Source organism: Chrysemys picta, chromosome 10 (assembly GCF_011386835.1).
Source record: "Chrysemys picta bellii isolate R12L10 chromosome 10, ASM1138683v2, whole genome shotgun sequence".
Taxonomy (NCBI): Eukaryota; Metazoa; Chordata; order Testudines; family Emydidae; genus Chrysemys; species Chrysemys picta.
Genome location: NC_088800.1, coordinates 68,326,787 through 68,342,967, shown reverse-complemented (window position 1 = coordinate 68,342,967; position 16,181 = coordinate 68,326,787). Strand labels below are relative to the sequence as shown.

Genomic DNA, 16,181 nt, shown 5'->3' with positions numbered 1-16,181 from the left:
TGAGTATGTGATAAGAACCAGCAGATTACAGAAAGAGGTAATGGATGAAAAAATTGCCTGGTTTGTTTATGCAACAAACTCTCCTTTCCGTATGATTGAGAACCCACACTTCATTAACATGGTTCAGTCATTAAGACCAGGATACAGTCCACCCAACAGAGCAGGCAAATTGCTGGAAAAGTGTATGAAAAAGAAATTGAGCATTGTGCAAAAGGTTAGCGGGTAAAATTGTTAACCTGAGTTTTGATGGGTGGAGCAATATCCACAATGATCCTGTTGAATGTGCTTGTGTGATAATAGAAGAAGGGAATGTCTTCCTTACAGAAACAATTGATACATGAGGAAATGCACACACAGTAGAATACTTGCAAGAAGTAGCAGTAAAAGCTATAACAAACTGTGGAAAAAAAATTCAAATGTCTAGAACGTAGCTTGGTCACAGACAATGCTGCAAATGTATCCAAGATGAGAAGAAATTATTTAGAAGAAAGTGAAGAGAGTCCCAAGCTAATAACACAGTTGCAGTGCTCATTTGATGCACCTCCTAGCCAAAGACTTTAGTGTTCCAGAAATAAAGGTTAATGTTGAAATTGCAAAATACTTCCGTAACAACCACTTTGCAGCAGCTACTCTGAAAAAATTGGGAGGAACCAAGCTAACTCTTCTACAAGATGTGCAATGGAACTCAGTAGTGGACTGTTTAGAGCACTATATCAAGAACTGGCCTAATCTGATGACAGTTTGTGAAACTGAACAAAATTGTGAAAAAATAGATGGCACTGTCACAGCCAAAGTTCTCAGCATTGGGCTTAAGAGAAATGTTGAACACATGCTGAGTACCTTGAAGCCCATTTCTGTAGCCTTGAACAAAATGCAGGGAAATAGCTGTTTTATTGCTGAGGCTGTTGAAATTTGGAAGGAAGTGAGTGAGATCTTAAAAAGAGAAATATGGAATGGAAGAGTTAAATTACAAGCATTAAAAAAACGAATGGGACAAGCACTATCTCCAGCTCATTTTCTTGCAAATATTCTCAATACTTGGTACCAGGGTCAAACCTTAACTGCTGAAGAAGAGGAGTTGACTATGACATGGACATCCAGCAATCATCCCTCCATAATGCCAACTATAATAAACTTCAGAGCTAAGGGTGAACCATTCAAGAAATATATGTTTGCTGATGATGTTTTAAAGAAAGTCACACCAGTGAACTGGTGGAAGTCACGTAAGCACTTGGATTCAGAGACTGTTGAAGTGATAATCTCACTTTTAACAGCAGTAGCTTCTTCTGACGGTGTAGAAAAAATATTTTCTTCCTTTGGACTAATTCATTCCAAATTGAAAAATCGTTTGGGACCTGAAAAAGCAGGAAAGCTTGTTTTTCTTTTCCAGATTATGAACAAACAAGAAAATGAAGACAACTGAGTTAGCTGCAGAAGCCAATATTTTAAGTTTCTCATGTTGACCTGGCTGACATAGTCGATTTTAATTTTTTTTTAAATATTTCATTTAACAATTTTAGTTAAAAACAATTTTAACAAAAACAAACCTGATTTTAAAAAAACTTGAATATTTAACTAAATTCAAAAATTCATATACTTGTTTTGTTAAAATATTATATGTTTGCTGTTGAAGAAAAAAATCCAGAATACAAAACATTGTTTTAGTTAAATAAAACAATTTAAATGTCTGTCTGGTGATGTTCTCTTCCTAATACAGAATGGCAAGAAAATCCTCCAAATATTAATGGTTAACCTGTTGAATTGGAGATAGTTCACCTCCCAATGACTTCATAAATATCTGTTTCAATTACCTTTGGTAAATGAAATAACCAAACAATCATTCATTTTCTGATATAGCTGTAAAACTTATCTGAAAAGTTTTCAAAATAAATCACTTAAAAATGTATAGTGTGTACCTTCTAAAAATGAAACCTACATCTATCTCTGAGTTGTGAAGAATATGAATTAAGGTTATAACAACCAACAAGAATGCACTTTTATGTAGAAATCCATGATTACATCCAGTCTTCCTGCCTAGTGATTTAAATCAAATCCACCCTGCCCTCTAGATCAAAAGGGGAAGCAGAAAACTGTAATATTAGTTTAGCTGAATGGGGTGTGTGTGTGTGTGTGTGTATGTATGTATGTATGTGTGAGGTGGGGGAGGTGTGGTAGCTGGTTTGGGGGTAAGGGACAAAATGAGAAATTTAAAAATATATATTGAACTTTTCTTTCTCTGAGAGAGTTCCAGTATGCTGCCACAAACAAATATGACCTCCATCCCCCCACCTCCTCAAAAACAACTCTTTATAGTCTGAGCCATTTAGTTAGGGGTCCTTTAAATAAACTGTTCAAAAGTACATTTAAATGTAAAGAATATAAACCCATGAGGTTTAAAAGTATCCTATGGCCTGTCACTAATCTTGTCTGAGACTCAGGGTGGGTGAGGAAAAATCTTTTATTGGACCAACTTCTGTCCGTGAAAGAGACAAGCTTTCTTCAGCTCTGTGTAGCTCAAAAGCTTCTCTCTTTCACCAACAGAAGTTGGTCCAATAAAAGATACTACCTTTAGTCTCCTGGGACCAACATTGCTGCAACAACACTGCAAACACTAATTTTATCTGTCATTCTTTGTCATTTTAACCCTTTTCTGTTTGTAATAGAACTCTTAAATAATTGCCATGGAATACTCTTTTTAAGTATCTGGAATTTCTTCCTGTGAAACACTTCCCATCAAGGTTCCCTGAGCAGCTATCAAAAATGTTAGTGACTTGATTGATTGGGGCGGGGAGGATATTAAATACATTGCTATCTTTTTATTTCAAATATGTCATTTTAGCAGTGTGCAAACTTGCTTTGGTAGCCTTAATCCTGGAAAAATCTTTTTGTGTGTGTTTTGTTTCCCCTGTCCCATCATCATGTATGTTTACCTCTTTAAGGAAAGTATCAGAGGGGTAGCGGTGTTAGTCTGGATCTGTAAAAAGCAACAAAGAGTCCTGTGGCACCTTATAGACTAACAGATGATTGGAGCATAAGCTTTCGTGGGTGAATACCCACTTCATCAGATGCATGTTATGGAAATTTCCAGAGGCAGGTATAAATATGCGGGCAAGAATCAGTCTGGAGATAATGAGGTTAGTTCAATCAGGGAGGGTGAGGCCCTCTTCTGGCAGTTGAGGTGATTGAACTAACCTCATTATCTCCAGACTGATTCTTGCCCGCATATTTATACCTGCCTCTGGAAATTTCCATTACATGCGTCTGATGAAGTGGGTATTCACCCACGAAAGCTTATGCTCCAATCATCTGTTAGTCTATAAGGTGCCACAGGACTCTTTACTGCCTTTCCTTAAAGAGCAACAAAGTCCTAAATGAATTAGGTATCTCCATTTGTTAGCTGCTTTTCTCTAAAATATGTAAATCAATCTTTTGTTGTCACCAGATTTAAAATGTAGAAAAGATCGAAAGAAGAAGAAAAGGGTGACACACATCATCTCATTTGATGAGGAGGAAGATGAACAAAATTTAGGAGATACTTTAAAGACAGCAGTTGCAGGAGAAAGCTCAGAAGAGAACTCAGACAAGTCTTCAGCTTTTGTGTTACCTTCCTCTGAAGGATCTCTTGTACAAAATTTAAATGGAAATCAGAATACCCATTTGTGGAAAAGCGATTCCATGTTTTTGAATGGAGAGTGTAGTTACCAGAAGCTTGATGTGAAGAGTATTGATGATGAAGATGTGGATGAAAATGAGGAAGAGATATATGGAAAGATACTGGGAAACAAAGGTGTGGAAGATGAAACAAAAGTTTCAGAAAAGTAAGTACATAGAGCCAAAACTAAACTGTCTGTGCAGTTCTACTTTGCTTCAAGTGCTTCATAGGAACAGAAAAATTAATTTGCCTAACCTATAAGATCCCTAAACTTTTACCTATTTTTAGAATCAAACTATAACTTACCCAAATAATTCACATGGTAAAAATGTAAAATCTGGTATTCTTCACTTATTTCTGGCAAGGACCAGAAGAAAAACTTGTGATATTTCCAGGAGTTTCCTTATAAGATTTCCAGCTGAGTTTTCAGACTCAAGTTTCAAATAGTCATGCAAACTTTTGGATGATAAATTCAAACCAACCCTTACCCACTGGAGATTTTCCCATCCTTTGTATGTGATCACTTGGATTTTGGTTGTAAAGTCAAATGTTTTATTTTTTAAATGGGAGGTTGGGGGAAACAAAATACATAGTTAAATGACACAGTTTTAATATTTTGTTTTTTGAAATTGCATCCCCCATCCTTTTCCTGATCATGTTTGGCAGATCACTGGGCACTGAAAGTGGAGAACAGGGCACTGTCCAGCCAGCCTGCCTACTTTGGACCAGCCAACTCTGCTGTGAATTTGTGTTATGTTTGAAACATTTCTTCATACATCTAATCATAAGGATTGGGGTCGGGGAGTGGGAACTGAGATACAATTCTTTCCTAGCATAACTCATAGCAACTTCTATCCTGAAAATGCTGTACAAAATGAATAATTATATATTATATTTCAAAGAAATTCATAAAACACTGATCACTGCCCATCATATGTTTTTATTTAGGCCATATGATGGGGGCACATGCAATTCACAGATATGCACTTGGACTCCCCTGCATATCCTGAATGATAATTCAGATATTCTGTTTCCTGTCAGTGCTGTTGGTTCTTACTCCCAGATTGGTAGGTATTTACTATTATCTAATTTCAATAAACTGCTCTAGTTCTCTACTGTGTTCAAACCATGTTCTGGTATACCATAATTTTTATACAACTTCAGTGCTATCATTCTTGATAAACATATAAGTTCATATTCTACCTGTATGTATTTGATTTGACATGCTATCAATTCCACATGCTTCTCTTTATTAGTGATTGTAATACAGTAGCCATGTATTATTTATATGAACTCCTGAATCTCTCAAATGGGCTTTAGCCAGCCATATACTAGAATTTGGATTTTAAGTAAATGGAAAAAAAAATGCCCTTTTAGCTATAAAATATAATTGCATATGTTTTGGCATATATTGTGTAAACTTCAAGAAGTCAATTCCCTTTTTATTCTCCACCACATTTTCAGCATGCATTCTGACTCGATGAATGTTCTATTCATATCCTCTGAATACTAACTTTGTGCATTACACAATTTATTTAAACTATGAGGAGTCCGGTGGCACCTTAAAGACTAACAGATTTATTTGGGCATAAGCTTTCGTGGGTAAAAAACCCACTTCTTCAGATGCATGGAGTGAAAATTACAGACAGAGGCATAAATATATATTAGCACATGAAGAGAGTGGAGTTACCTTACAAGTGGAGAACCAATTTTGAAGGCAAATTCAGTGGTTGTGGTCCTCTCCGAATAATTGATGAGGAGGTGTCAATACCAAGAGAGGGAAAATTGCTTTTGTAGTGAGCCAGCCACTCCCAGTCCCTATTTAAGCCCAAATTGATGGTGTTAAGTTTGCAAATGAATTGTAGGTCTGCAATTTCTCTTTGAAGTCTGTTTTTGAAGTTTTTTTGGATTGAAAAATGGCTACTTTTAAATGTGTTATTGAGTGTCCAGGGAGATTGAAGTATTCTCCTACTGGCTTTTGTATGTTACCATTCCTGATGTCTGATTTGTGTCCATTTATTCTTTTACATAGAGACTGTCTGGTTTGGCCAATGTACATGGCAGAGAAGCATTGCTGGCACATTATGGCATATATCACATTTGTAGATGTGCAGGTGAATGAGCCCCTGATGGTGTGGCTCGTGTGGTTGGGTCCGACGATGGTGTCGCTAGAGTAGATATGGGGACAGAGAAGGCAATAGGTTTTGTTACAGGGATTGGTTCCTGGGTTAGTGTTTCTGTGGTGTGGTGTATAGTTGCTGGTGAGTATTTGCTTCAGATTCGGGGGCTGTCTGTAAGCAAGGACTGGCTTACCTCTCAAGGCCTGTGAGAGTGGGGGATCATTTTCCAAGATCGGTTTTAGATCATTGGTGATGTGCTGGAGAGGTTTCAGCTGGGGGCTCTATGTGATGGCCAGTGGTGTTCTGTTATTTTCCTTGTTGGTCCTGTCCTGTAGTAGGTGACTATTGGGTACCGGTCTCGCTCTGTCACTCTGTTTCCTCACTTTCCCAGGTGGGCATTGTAGTTTTAAGAATGCTTGATAGAGATCTTGTAGGTGTTTGTCTCTGTCTGAGGGTTTAGAGCAAATGCGGTTGTACCTTAGAGCGTGGGTGTAGACAGTGGATCGTGTGATATGTCCTGCATGGAAGTTGGAGGCATATAGGTAAGTATAGTGGTCAGTAGGTTTCCGGTATAGGGTGGTGGTTATCTGACCATCATTTATTTGCACTGTAGTGTCCAGGAAGTGGATCTCTTGTGTGGACTGGTCCAGGCTGAGGTTGATGGTGGGGTGGAAATTTTTGAAATCCAGGTGGAATTCTTCAAGGGCCTCCTTCCCGTGAGTCCATATGATGAAGATGTCATCAATGTAGTGTAAGTAGAGGAGGAGCTCTAGGGGACGAGAGCTGAGGAAGCGTTGTTCTAAGTCAGCCATAAAAATGTTGGCATACTGTGGGGCCATGCGGATACCCATAGCGTGCTGCTGACTTGAAGGTATAAAGTGTCCCCAAATCTGAAATGGCTCGGGGTGAGGACAAAGTCATAAATCTCAGCCACCAGGTGTGCCGTGGCCTCATCAGGGATACTGTTCCTGACAGCTTGTAGTTCATCTTAATGTGGAATATTGGTGTAAAGAGCTTCTACATCCATGGTGGCCAGGATGGTGTTTTCAGGAAGAAAACCTGATAGTTGGTACAATTTATTTAGATAATTAACTTAAAAACTGAGCTAATGAAGGATGGACGTAGATCCATGCAGCACATGGGTTGTCTTGCACATTAATTATCTTGCTGATGCCAGAAAATGTGTGTGTTTCTATGAGTATTCCATATTATAATATGACACATCAGACATACTGGGGTGCTGTGGAAGAGCAAGTTTCTCTGGCATGTCTTCCAGTGTGGAAAGTGTTCCAGCTGACAGGTTTTCAGTAATCAGTGGGACTAAGTATACTGGCCATCTTGAAGACCACTGTGGACTTAAAATGAAATACCTTAATGGTTTCAGTGAAAATATTTACAGTAAAAGATCTCATAGCAGGAATTTATAGTTGTCTTAACTAAAAAATGTAAACATTTCTGTTGAATTGTTGAACTGTTAACTAAAATAAAATTATTTAGAACTGGAATTTTGGAATATTTATCAATTTGTAGAGGTGTGCCTCCTGATGAGGACAGTAATAAAAATATTTTAAAAGTAGCAAAAAAAAAATTGTGCAGTCTTAAGTGTGTGTAGATAAAAGTAAACAACAGCACACTTGTTTGTGTTGAGGTGTGAAAGGGATACAGAGCACAGGCAGAGAACCGTTATTTTGAGAGCAACAAATTTATGTAATTCCCTTGAGTTGTAACCCTGGTTGAGGATGCCATGACAATGCTCTTCCTGGAGTGGGGGAGCTGCGGTTGGAGGGAGAGAGAGAGAGGTGCATCTTAAATTCACATTTAATGATATTCGATTGTTCAGGAGGAGGCACTTCATCAGTTGTTGGCAACTTTCTTTTGACTTCTGTGAGCCCAACTCTGAAAGGTACTAAGCATTTTCTTGAGATGTATTGAATAGTCTTCAACTTTCATTTACATTAACAGGAGTTGAGGACCCTCTGTACCTTGCAGAATCTGGCACTATATGAATAGCTAAATTGTGCACACTATATAAATTAAGAGGACTTGATTCCCAATCCTGTCAGGTGCTGAATATCCTCTTTCCCGTTGCAATTGATGCAGGCGCTGCTCAGCACCTCAGAATATGGGAGATGTGAATATACTGTAAAACAAAGCTACCTGTAATTTTTCAACAGCTCACTGAAAAAATTGCTAGCATAGACAAGAACTAAGAATTACACTCGTACTCATATTTTTACATGGACTGCCAAAAAAATAACATGTTAGAGAGGGGAGCAAACAGCTGTGTTTCTGAAATCCTTAGCAGTTTATGCTGTATGCCTGGCCAGGCGAACATGAACTTTGAGTAAACTCAAGTCAACATTTCAGTTGTGATAGAATAGATTTTATTCTTTAAAAAAAATACATTATTTTAATAAATAGTTTGGTACTGTCACTATGAAGTTTCGAAGTATTAAATGTCCTAAACATGTTAATAATATGGATGTTGGTTTTCTGTATGTCAGTTTGTATTGTTTGTGCCTGACATGGAATTTAGACCTCCACAATGATTTCGTGACACAACGTCTACCTAAACTATTTTAAATTTAAAAAACAATACCACTTGTCTAAAACTGGAGATTGAAAGGTCAAGGAGTAACAGGATGCCACAGATGTAGAATGGCCTAATGCAAATTTTAATGTATTGACGTGGAACAAAGCTTTGGTTTCTGATAGATGCCTACCACAGACACTTCCAAATCCTGAAAAGCCTAATCATTGAAGGACTCGAATATAGCTGATTCAAAATGAGTATATGCATACTTTAGTATTATATTGCAATAGTAAAATTACAAGATTAATATGTGCAATAGGTGATGGTTAAATTTGTGTGTATAATTCACGTGTGTATAAAACTATAATGAATCTTCTCAAAATTAGAATTCACTGTTGGGTTGAGGCCAAGGAATGTAAAGTTTCAGTTATAGAAGAGAAATTTTAGGCAGATACTAACTAGAGAAAAATAACTTATAACCAAAGTCACATGAAGTTGGTTTAATACAGGAATATACAAAATATGGCTGTTTGGCTGAATGCTATGTCTCAATCTCATCTGCTGGGTGCGTATGATAGCCCATTCTCTCTCCCCACTCCCCTACACCCCCCAACCATAAAGGTCTATGGAGAACTGAATTCTCATAGTAATTTACTTATTCGTCATCCTCCAATATCTACAGTAGCGTTATTTAGATGTTAGAGGAGCCATGGAGAAAATACAGGATTTCCGTAGGGACTGAAAGTGGATTAATTTGGATATACAGTAACTCCTCGCTTAATGTTGTAGTTATTCCTGAAAAATGTAACTTTAAGCGAAACGATGTTAAGCGAATCCAATTTCCCCATAAGAATGAATGTAAATGGGGGGTTAGGTTCCAGGGAAATTTTTTTCGCCAGCCAAGACTACACACAAACACACACACACACACACACAAAGTTTTAAACAAACAATTTAATACTGTTCACAGCGATGATGATTGTGAAGCTTGGTTGAGGTGGTAAAGTCAGAGGGTGAAAGAGGGTCGGATATTTTCCAGGGAATGCCTTACTGCTAAATGATGAACTAGCTTTTGGCAGACCCTTCAAGGGTTAACCCATTGTTGTTAATGTAGCCTCACACTCTACAGGGCAGCATGAATGGAGGGAGGGGAGACAGAATGGCAGAGACAGAGGGTACGTCTATACTTACCCGCTGGTTCGGTGGCAAGCGATCGATCTTCTGGGATCGATTTATCGCGTCTTGTCTAGACACGATAAATTGATCCCGGAAGTGCTCGCCGTTGATGCCGGTACTCCTGCTCCGCGAGAGGAGTACGTGCAGTCGACGGGGGAGCCTGCCTGCCACATGTGGAGCCGCGGTAAGTACCTTGTATTTCGAACTAAGATACTTCGACTTCAGCTACGTTATTCACATAGCTGAAGTTGCGTATCTTAGTTCGAACTGGGGGGTTAGTGTGGACCAGCCCAGAGAGAGAGATGCACATTGGCCCTTTAGGTAGGCTGATCCCACTCTAAGTACACTGCCTTGTTAAGTAGATCAGCAAGTTGAGACAGCAGCTGCTGCTACCAGGAAGCTCCCTCTGTCCTGAGCCCTGTCGTGTCCCTCCCCTCCCTCCATGGAGATGGGGTAAGTTGGATGCAGGAGCAGGGGGACGGATGGACACCCTGACATTAGCCCCCCTCTCTCCTTCCCTTGCACAGCAAGTAGGAGGCTCCCGGGAGCAGTTCCAAGGCAGAGGGCAGGAGCTGCACGTGGCAGTGGGGGGCGGGACAGCTGAACTGCCGGCAATTGATAGCCTGCTGGGCAGCTGCCACACAGGGAACTTAGGCGGGGCTGCTAGTCCACCCTGGTTCCAAGCGCCCACTAGCTAACTCCAACGGGTTGCTCTTCCTGCAAGCAATGGACAAAGCAGGCGGCTGCCAAACAACGTTATAAGGGAACATTGCACAACTTTAAACGAGCATGTTCCCTAATGGATCAGCAACTTAACAACGAAACAATGTTAACCGGGATGACTTTAAATGAGGAGTTACCATACTCTGACATTTAAATGAAAAGACCTTGGTAAGGCTAGCTTTTATTATGGCCCATTAAAACTACCAAATCAGATGTACATAACTAACAATGTCGTTACTTTAAAATTTCCATTGTCTATTAATGGCTGTGTTCCTACACCTGTGCTTTCATTTCCTTCTGCACTGTTCCTAGTTTTTATGTTACTGCCCCATTCATCTTTCTTGCACTCTTATTTTCATGCCTATCCTGTTGCCTTCTACAGATGGAACACTCTCTCCTTGCACCCAAGCACACTCCACTCCAAAACCCATTTCTTTCCAGAATCCTTTTACCAACTCAGCAGTAATCCCTTACAGCATCATTTTTCTGAATGATTATGATCCTGAGATGATATGGAACACAAACTCCAGGGCAGGGAGTGAGTCTGTAAAACTGAGTACATTTAAAGATTCTTTATTTTGCCATAAATGTGTCACCAGAATATATAGTTTGATTAGTTACTTGGCTAATTGTTTCAAAAAATAACATGTTTGTTTGAATGTGTTCTCTTTTTAATGACTACTTAACAGTTCAGCAGCATTCCAAATATATGCAGTTCAGAAGTAAAACCTTTCTTCCCTTTTGAATCTGCTGTGTATATTCCCGTAGTTTTTGAGAACCATTAATTGATGAGGTAGATAAATGGGCAGTGTTTTTTAACAATTTTTCTGTATAATTATGGTGGTAAAAATCAAAGAATATAACTTAAAAAGAATTAAGTAATGTTGTGCTGCCCTCTATTGTTGTTTCATATACTTGCAACTAATAAAATATCAGTAATTGAATAGTTGTATGAAGTGTTCTAGCTGTGTTGATCCAGGGTACTAGAAAGCCAAAGTGGGTGAGGTAATATCTTGTATTGGACCAATTTTGTTGGTGAGAGAGACAAGCTTTTGAGTTTACACAGAACTATTCTTCAGATCTGACTCAGGCCTGAAGAAGAGCTCTATCTAAGCTCAAAAGCTCGTCTCTCTCTCACCAAAAGAAGTTGGTCCATAAAAACTACTGCCTTGTCCCAGTAGTTGAATAGAGAAGAACCGAGCAGTCCCTTTTTTTAGATTTAATAAGAATTGTGAGCCTCAGACCCCTATCAGCAATCTTTCTGAGTTTTTACATTTGTCTTTAAATTTTATATCAGGTTTCAGACCAGAACACCTACAGAGAGAAACTATTTTGTTTGCTAATATAATTTAAGTTATTTGATTTCTTTGTTTGGTTTTGCCTTTGTTTAGCTGACAACACTGGAGTTTGATCTGTGACAAACAGTTGCTAATTACTCTGCAATGGTGGAAATATTTAGTGTTTTAACTGATTGGAAAATAGGGTAGTATTATGAAAAGATTGTTATAAAAGCATACTGTTTGGATTGTTGAAGAATTGATATGATATGAACTAACATCCTAATATTTCATCTTGATTTATAGGCTTATTACAGTGATTAGTATCAAGGCTGATATAACTTTGAAATTGTTACAATATACTTTTTCATTAATTTGTAAAGGTGCCTTGACTTCAGTTCTTATTGTAATGCTTCAAGGATGTGTCAAGACGCATCAAGTCTCCATGTTCTGCGAGGCAGCACAACTTGGGTTGAAATTCAGTTGCTTGGAAACAAAGTGGAGAGTTCAGTAATGACTCTACCATTTTAAAAAACAAACACAGACATGCCCCTCCTTATTCAACCCAACATCACTGTCAAAACATTGTCAACCTTCTCTCTCCATTTTTTTTTTTAAATCCAGTACTGTTTTAACATTTGCCTCTAGGTTTATTTTATGGTAACCTCATTATGATAAAATATATTTAGGATATATGCAGAAAATGTCAGTGAAATATGACTGAATTTTTGTTTCACTTGAACGTTTTATAAGGGACTGAATGGGCCCATGGGGCTATTAAATAGAGACAGCATCTGTATGTAGGATGATGGTATGAATATGGATTAATTTTTATTAGGGACATAAAATAGTCAGTGTTAGATGGCTTAGAAAAATTAACTTCTTAATATACAGAACAGATACAGTATAAGGTATAAACTTTTCTACACTGACCCATTAATGTCTAAACCCTGACATGGCGGAATGACCTCTGGAAATGAATGGTCTTCTATGCTTATTTAATCCTCATGTTCTGTATGAAGACTGCCAACAAAGATGTCGGTTGTAATAGTGGGTTTTTAAATTTACAAAATGTCAATTTATGCCTGGATTTAAACCACCAGTTCACTTCCCACAGCTCTCAGTTTGTGATGAGTATCAAATTTCATATTTAATTAAATTAAGCATCAGGATTTGTAATATTTCAGGGAAGGCATTTCCTCAGAACTTTGAAACATGAAATTGTGACACTAAAATGTCAGCACACTAAATGTAATATGACTAAATCTAAAATTCTCAGAAGCACCTAAGTCCATTGACAGTCAATGGGGCTTATACACTTACAAGCCTATTTCCGTAGTGAAATTTTGATTTAGATGCTTTTGAAAATTTTACCCTTACTACCTTTATTAGTTGCAAGTGTAACAGACAACTATTACATTTTGCTCATTTTGTATGTTGGATTTTTTTTCATTAACTAATTTATGTCCTGTGCATGCTACTTTAGGTAACCTGGAGAATGGAGATGGGCATGAAAGTGCTGTTCTTGCAGTAGAACTGGCTCAGAGAGGATCTGAACTTCCTAATAGGTAAATCAAGTTATATTTTCTAATTATAAAACAGAAGTACTTAATGGTAAACAGGCACATGCAAAGTAATGTTGACCCCCAAGCCGTAATTACTCAGTACTCAAAACACACCACTAATCAGATTAATGCTATAAACATTTGGAAAGACAAATGCCTAAGTCCATACTTCCATATTTTCATAATCTTCTTAATATTTTATATGATCTCTAATGATGCTAAAGGAGCCATGTCAAATGGTATCTGGACTTCATCTGGAAGTCATTTTTGCACCATATACTAGTCATATAGTTTGTCTATTTGAATATTAATATTTTCAATATTTATAAATTAAGATTAATGCAGAAGTTTTTTTAGATTTTTTTTTAATTTCAAATAAGTTTGGATTAAAATAAAAGTATTTTGCTCTTTATGGCTTCAGCATGTTAGTTTGTTATATGTATACATGGTGAATAGAATGTGGTCATTTGATCGTTTCTACTTCTACAAATCTGGCTTATTAGTCTTTGAATTGAGCATTTTGTGTTCCTCTGGTTAATATTAATGATCTTCTGTCTTTTTAACTAGAGTGGATGTCAGTCCTCCTGTTCAAGTGAATGCTTTAAGCAATATGTTGCCTTCAGCCACTGTGCCAGAATCAATGACAATTAGTAAGTACTTGCTTGAACCATTTAGATTGACAGTATGTGCTTTTCAGAATTAGCTTTTCAAGCTCTACAGATAGTTTGCGCACTCGCTTTCTTTTGCTCTCTGAGACGTTTCCTGTGAGGCAAAGCCTTTGCTCTGATGAACACACAGTACTTCTCTTTTGACCTGCTGGCTATCACTGGGCATGAGAGTTCTGAGATGGTTCTGAATCTGCAGTTCCCACCTAGTGTTACTGTGTTGCCAATGTGACACCAGCCTTTTTTCTCCAAAAACTACTCAAAATACTGTCATATTAGAGATGTCTTTAACAATTACCAGAGTAATTGTTTAATTTGATAAAATACCACAGAAGGGCTGGCGGAGAGCTGATCTTAAGCAGTATTTTTTGTTGAGATACTGTTTATTTTGCCTGACATCTAGCCAGAGTAGAAAACCCCTCCACTTCTCCCATTGCCACTCATTCTACTCATTTGATATGGAAAATACTTCAATCCTGCCATGATCACATATATGACTCTGACTCCTCGGCATACCTCTCCCATATTCCCACCCACTGCAGTGGAGTTAGAAGGGTTAACCATTCTGAGGGATGAGGCTAGTAGAAGTTTAAGTGAGGTGGGGAACTTATTTACATAGTCTCTAACCTTGCATCTCTGCAACCTCTTTAGAAAGGCTTTAAAAAAGTATCCTTGTTCTCCAGGCTTTATTATTCCCCAGTTACTTAAGAAGGGCAACTGTCTGTCTGGCTCTGCAGGCGGCTTTCCAGATGGGCTAGTGGACAGGGCCTGTTTCCTCAAACTCTGTCTTTATAACAGGTTTCAGAGTAGCAGCCGTGTTAGTCTGTATCCGCAAAAAGAACAGGAGTACTTGTGGCACCTTAGAGACTAACAAATTTATTAGAGCATAAGCTTTCGTGGACTACAGCCCACTTCTTCTGTCTTTATAACAGTATTTCATGATCACATTCAGGAGGACAGAAATAACAATCAAATTTCATCTGCAAAAATGTACAGTAGGTTCTGCTTAATAGGAATCCTGATATTAGCAGCTTCCAGTTAATCGCAACATATTGTGGGGAACCAATCTTGTGCTATTAACATTAATGTTAATGTAATTTGGATATCAGCAATGGCATACAGCTTATCAGTAAGGCTAAGATTTTGTCACAGGTAGTTTTAGTAAAAGTCACAGGCAGGTGGCAAGAAATAAACAGAAATTCATGGAAGCCCACAACCTGTCCATGGGGCGGGGGGCGGGTGGGAGGGAGACTGCCCAAGCTCTGCTGAAGGAGGGGCAGGGGCTAACTGCCCGAGCTCTGCTACTGGGAGGAGGGGAGAGAGGTGGCTTCCCAAGCCCTATCCGAGCAACCCCCCCCAACCTCTTGAAACTTATCAGAAGCAAGCTTCCCACAGACCAGGCCACACCAATTTAAAGTGGTACCAGACCCTGCCACACAGGAAAATGATATAAGACAGAAACACCCTATCACCTATGGGTGAACACTTTTCCCAAAGCAATCACTCTATATCTGACCTATCAGTCCTCATCGTCAAAGGAAACCTGTGCAACACTTTCAAAATACAAATGTGGGAGCTTAAATTCATTGCTCTGCTAGACACTAAAAATCATGGACTGAACAGAGACGTAGGCTTTATGGCATATTACAGCAATCTGTAACCCACTAACCCCCTCTTTTTGTCCTATGACTGCAGAGGTGTTAATGGGCCACTTTACCTTGGATGGTCCCTTACAATATGTGCTAATTACTTATGCTAAACAGTCTGTTCCATCTTGTATTTTGCTGTGATATTGGGTGTACCTTTCCCTGACCTGAAGAAGAGCTCTGTGTGCCTTGAAAGCTTGTCTCGCTCAGCCACAGAAAGAAGAACAGGAGTACTTGTGGCACCTTAGAGACTAACAAATTTATTAGAGCATAAGCTTTCGTGGACTACAGCCCACTTCTTCAGATGCATATAGAATGGAACATATATTGAGGAGATATATATACACACATACAGAGAGCATAAACAGGTGGGAGTTGTCTTAAGAGAGAAAAAAAAAAAACTTTTGAAGTGATAATCAAGCTAGCCCAGTACAGACAGTTTGATAATAAGTGTGAGAGTACTTACAAGGGGAGATAGAGTCAATGTTTGTAATGGCTCAGCCATTCCCAGTCCTTATTCAAACCGGAGTTGATTGTGTCTAGTTTGCATATCAATTCTAGCTCAGCAGTCTCTCTTTGGAGTCTGTTTTTGAAGTTTTTCTGTTGTAATATAGCCACCCGCAGGTCTGTCACTGAATGACCAGACAGGTTAAAGTGTTTTCCCACTGGTACTCCTGTTCTTCTTTTTGCGGATACAGACTAACACGGCTGTTACTCTGAAATCAGCCACAGAAGTTGGTCCAATAAAATATATTACTTCATCCACCTTGTCTCTCTAAGTATTAGTTGTGTATCGTGGGTTTATACATGTATTTTATGCCAGA

General features: G+C 38.5%; 2 protein-coding genes across 17 annotated transcripts in view; both read left to right on the top strand.

The window, feature by feature from the left end:
* The window catches only part of SNX29 (sorting nexin 29), a 497,538-nt gene that overhangs the window by 50,981 nt on the left and 430,376 nt on the right, over positions 1–16,181 (top strand). For all 16 annotated transcript variants that reach the window (XR_010590846.1, XR_010590847.1, XM_042861636.2 and 13 more), the window contains 4 exons: positions 3,443–3,818; positions 4,601–4,719; positions 12,968–13,049; positions 13,614–13,696. Coding sequence is in view for 14 of the 16 variants with exons in the window: in XM_042861636.2 (XP_042717570.1) it covers positions 3,443–3,818; positions 4,601–4,719; positions 12,968–13,049; positions 13,614–13,696 (660 nt within the window). In the remaining 2 variants the exon portion in view is untranslated. The remainder of the gene's footprint in view (positions 1–3,442; positions 3,819–4,600; positions 4,720–12,967; positions 13,050–13,613; positions 13,697–16,181) is intronic.
* The window catches only part of LOC135973815 (uncharacterized), a 1,510,190-nt gene that overhangs the window by 1,106,915 nt on the left and 387,094 nt on the right, over positions 1–16,181 (top strand). The gene's annotated exons all lie outside the window — the stretch shown is intronic.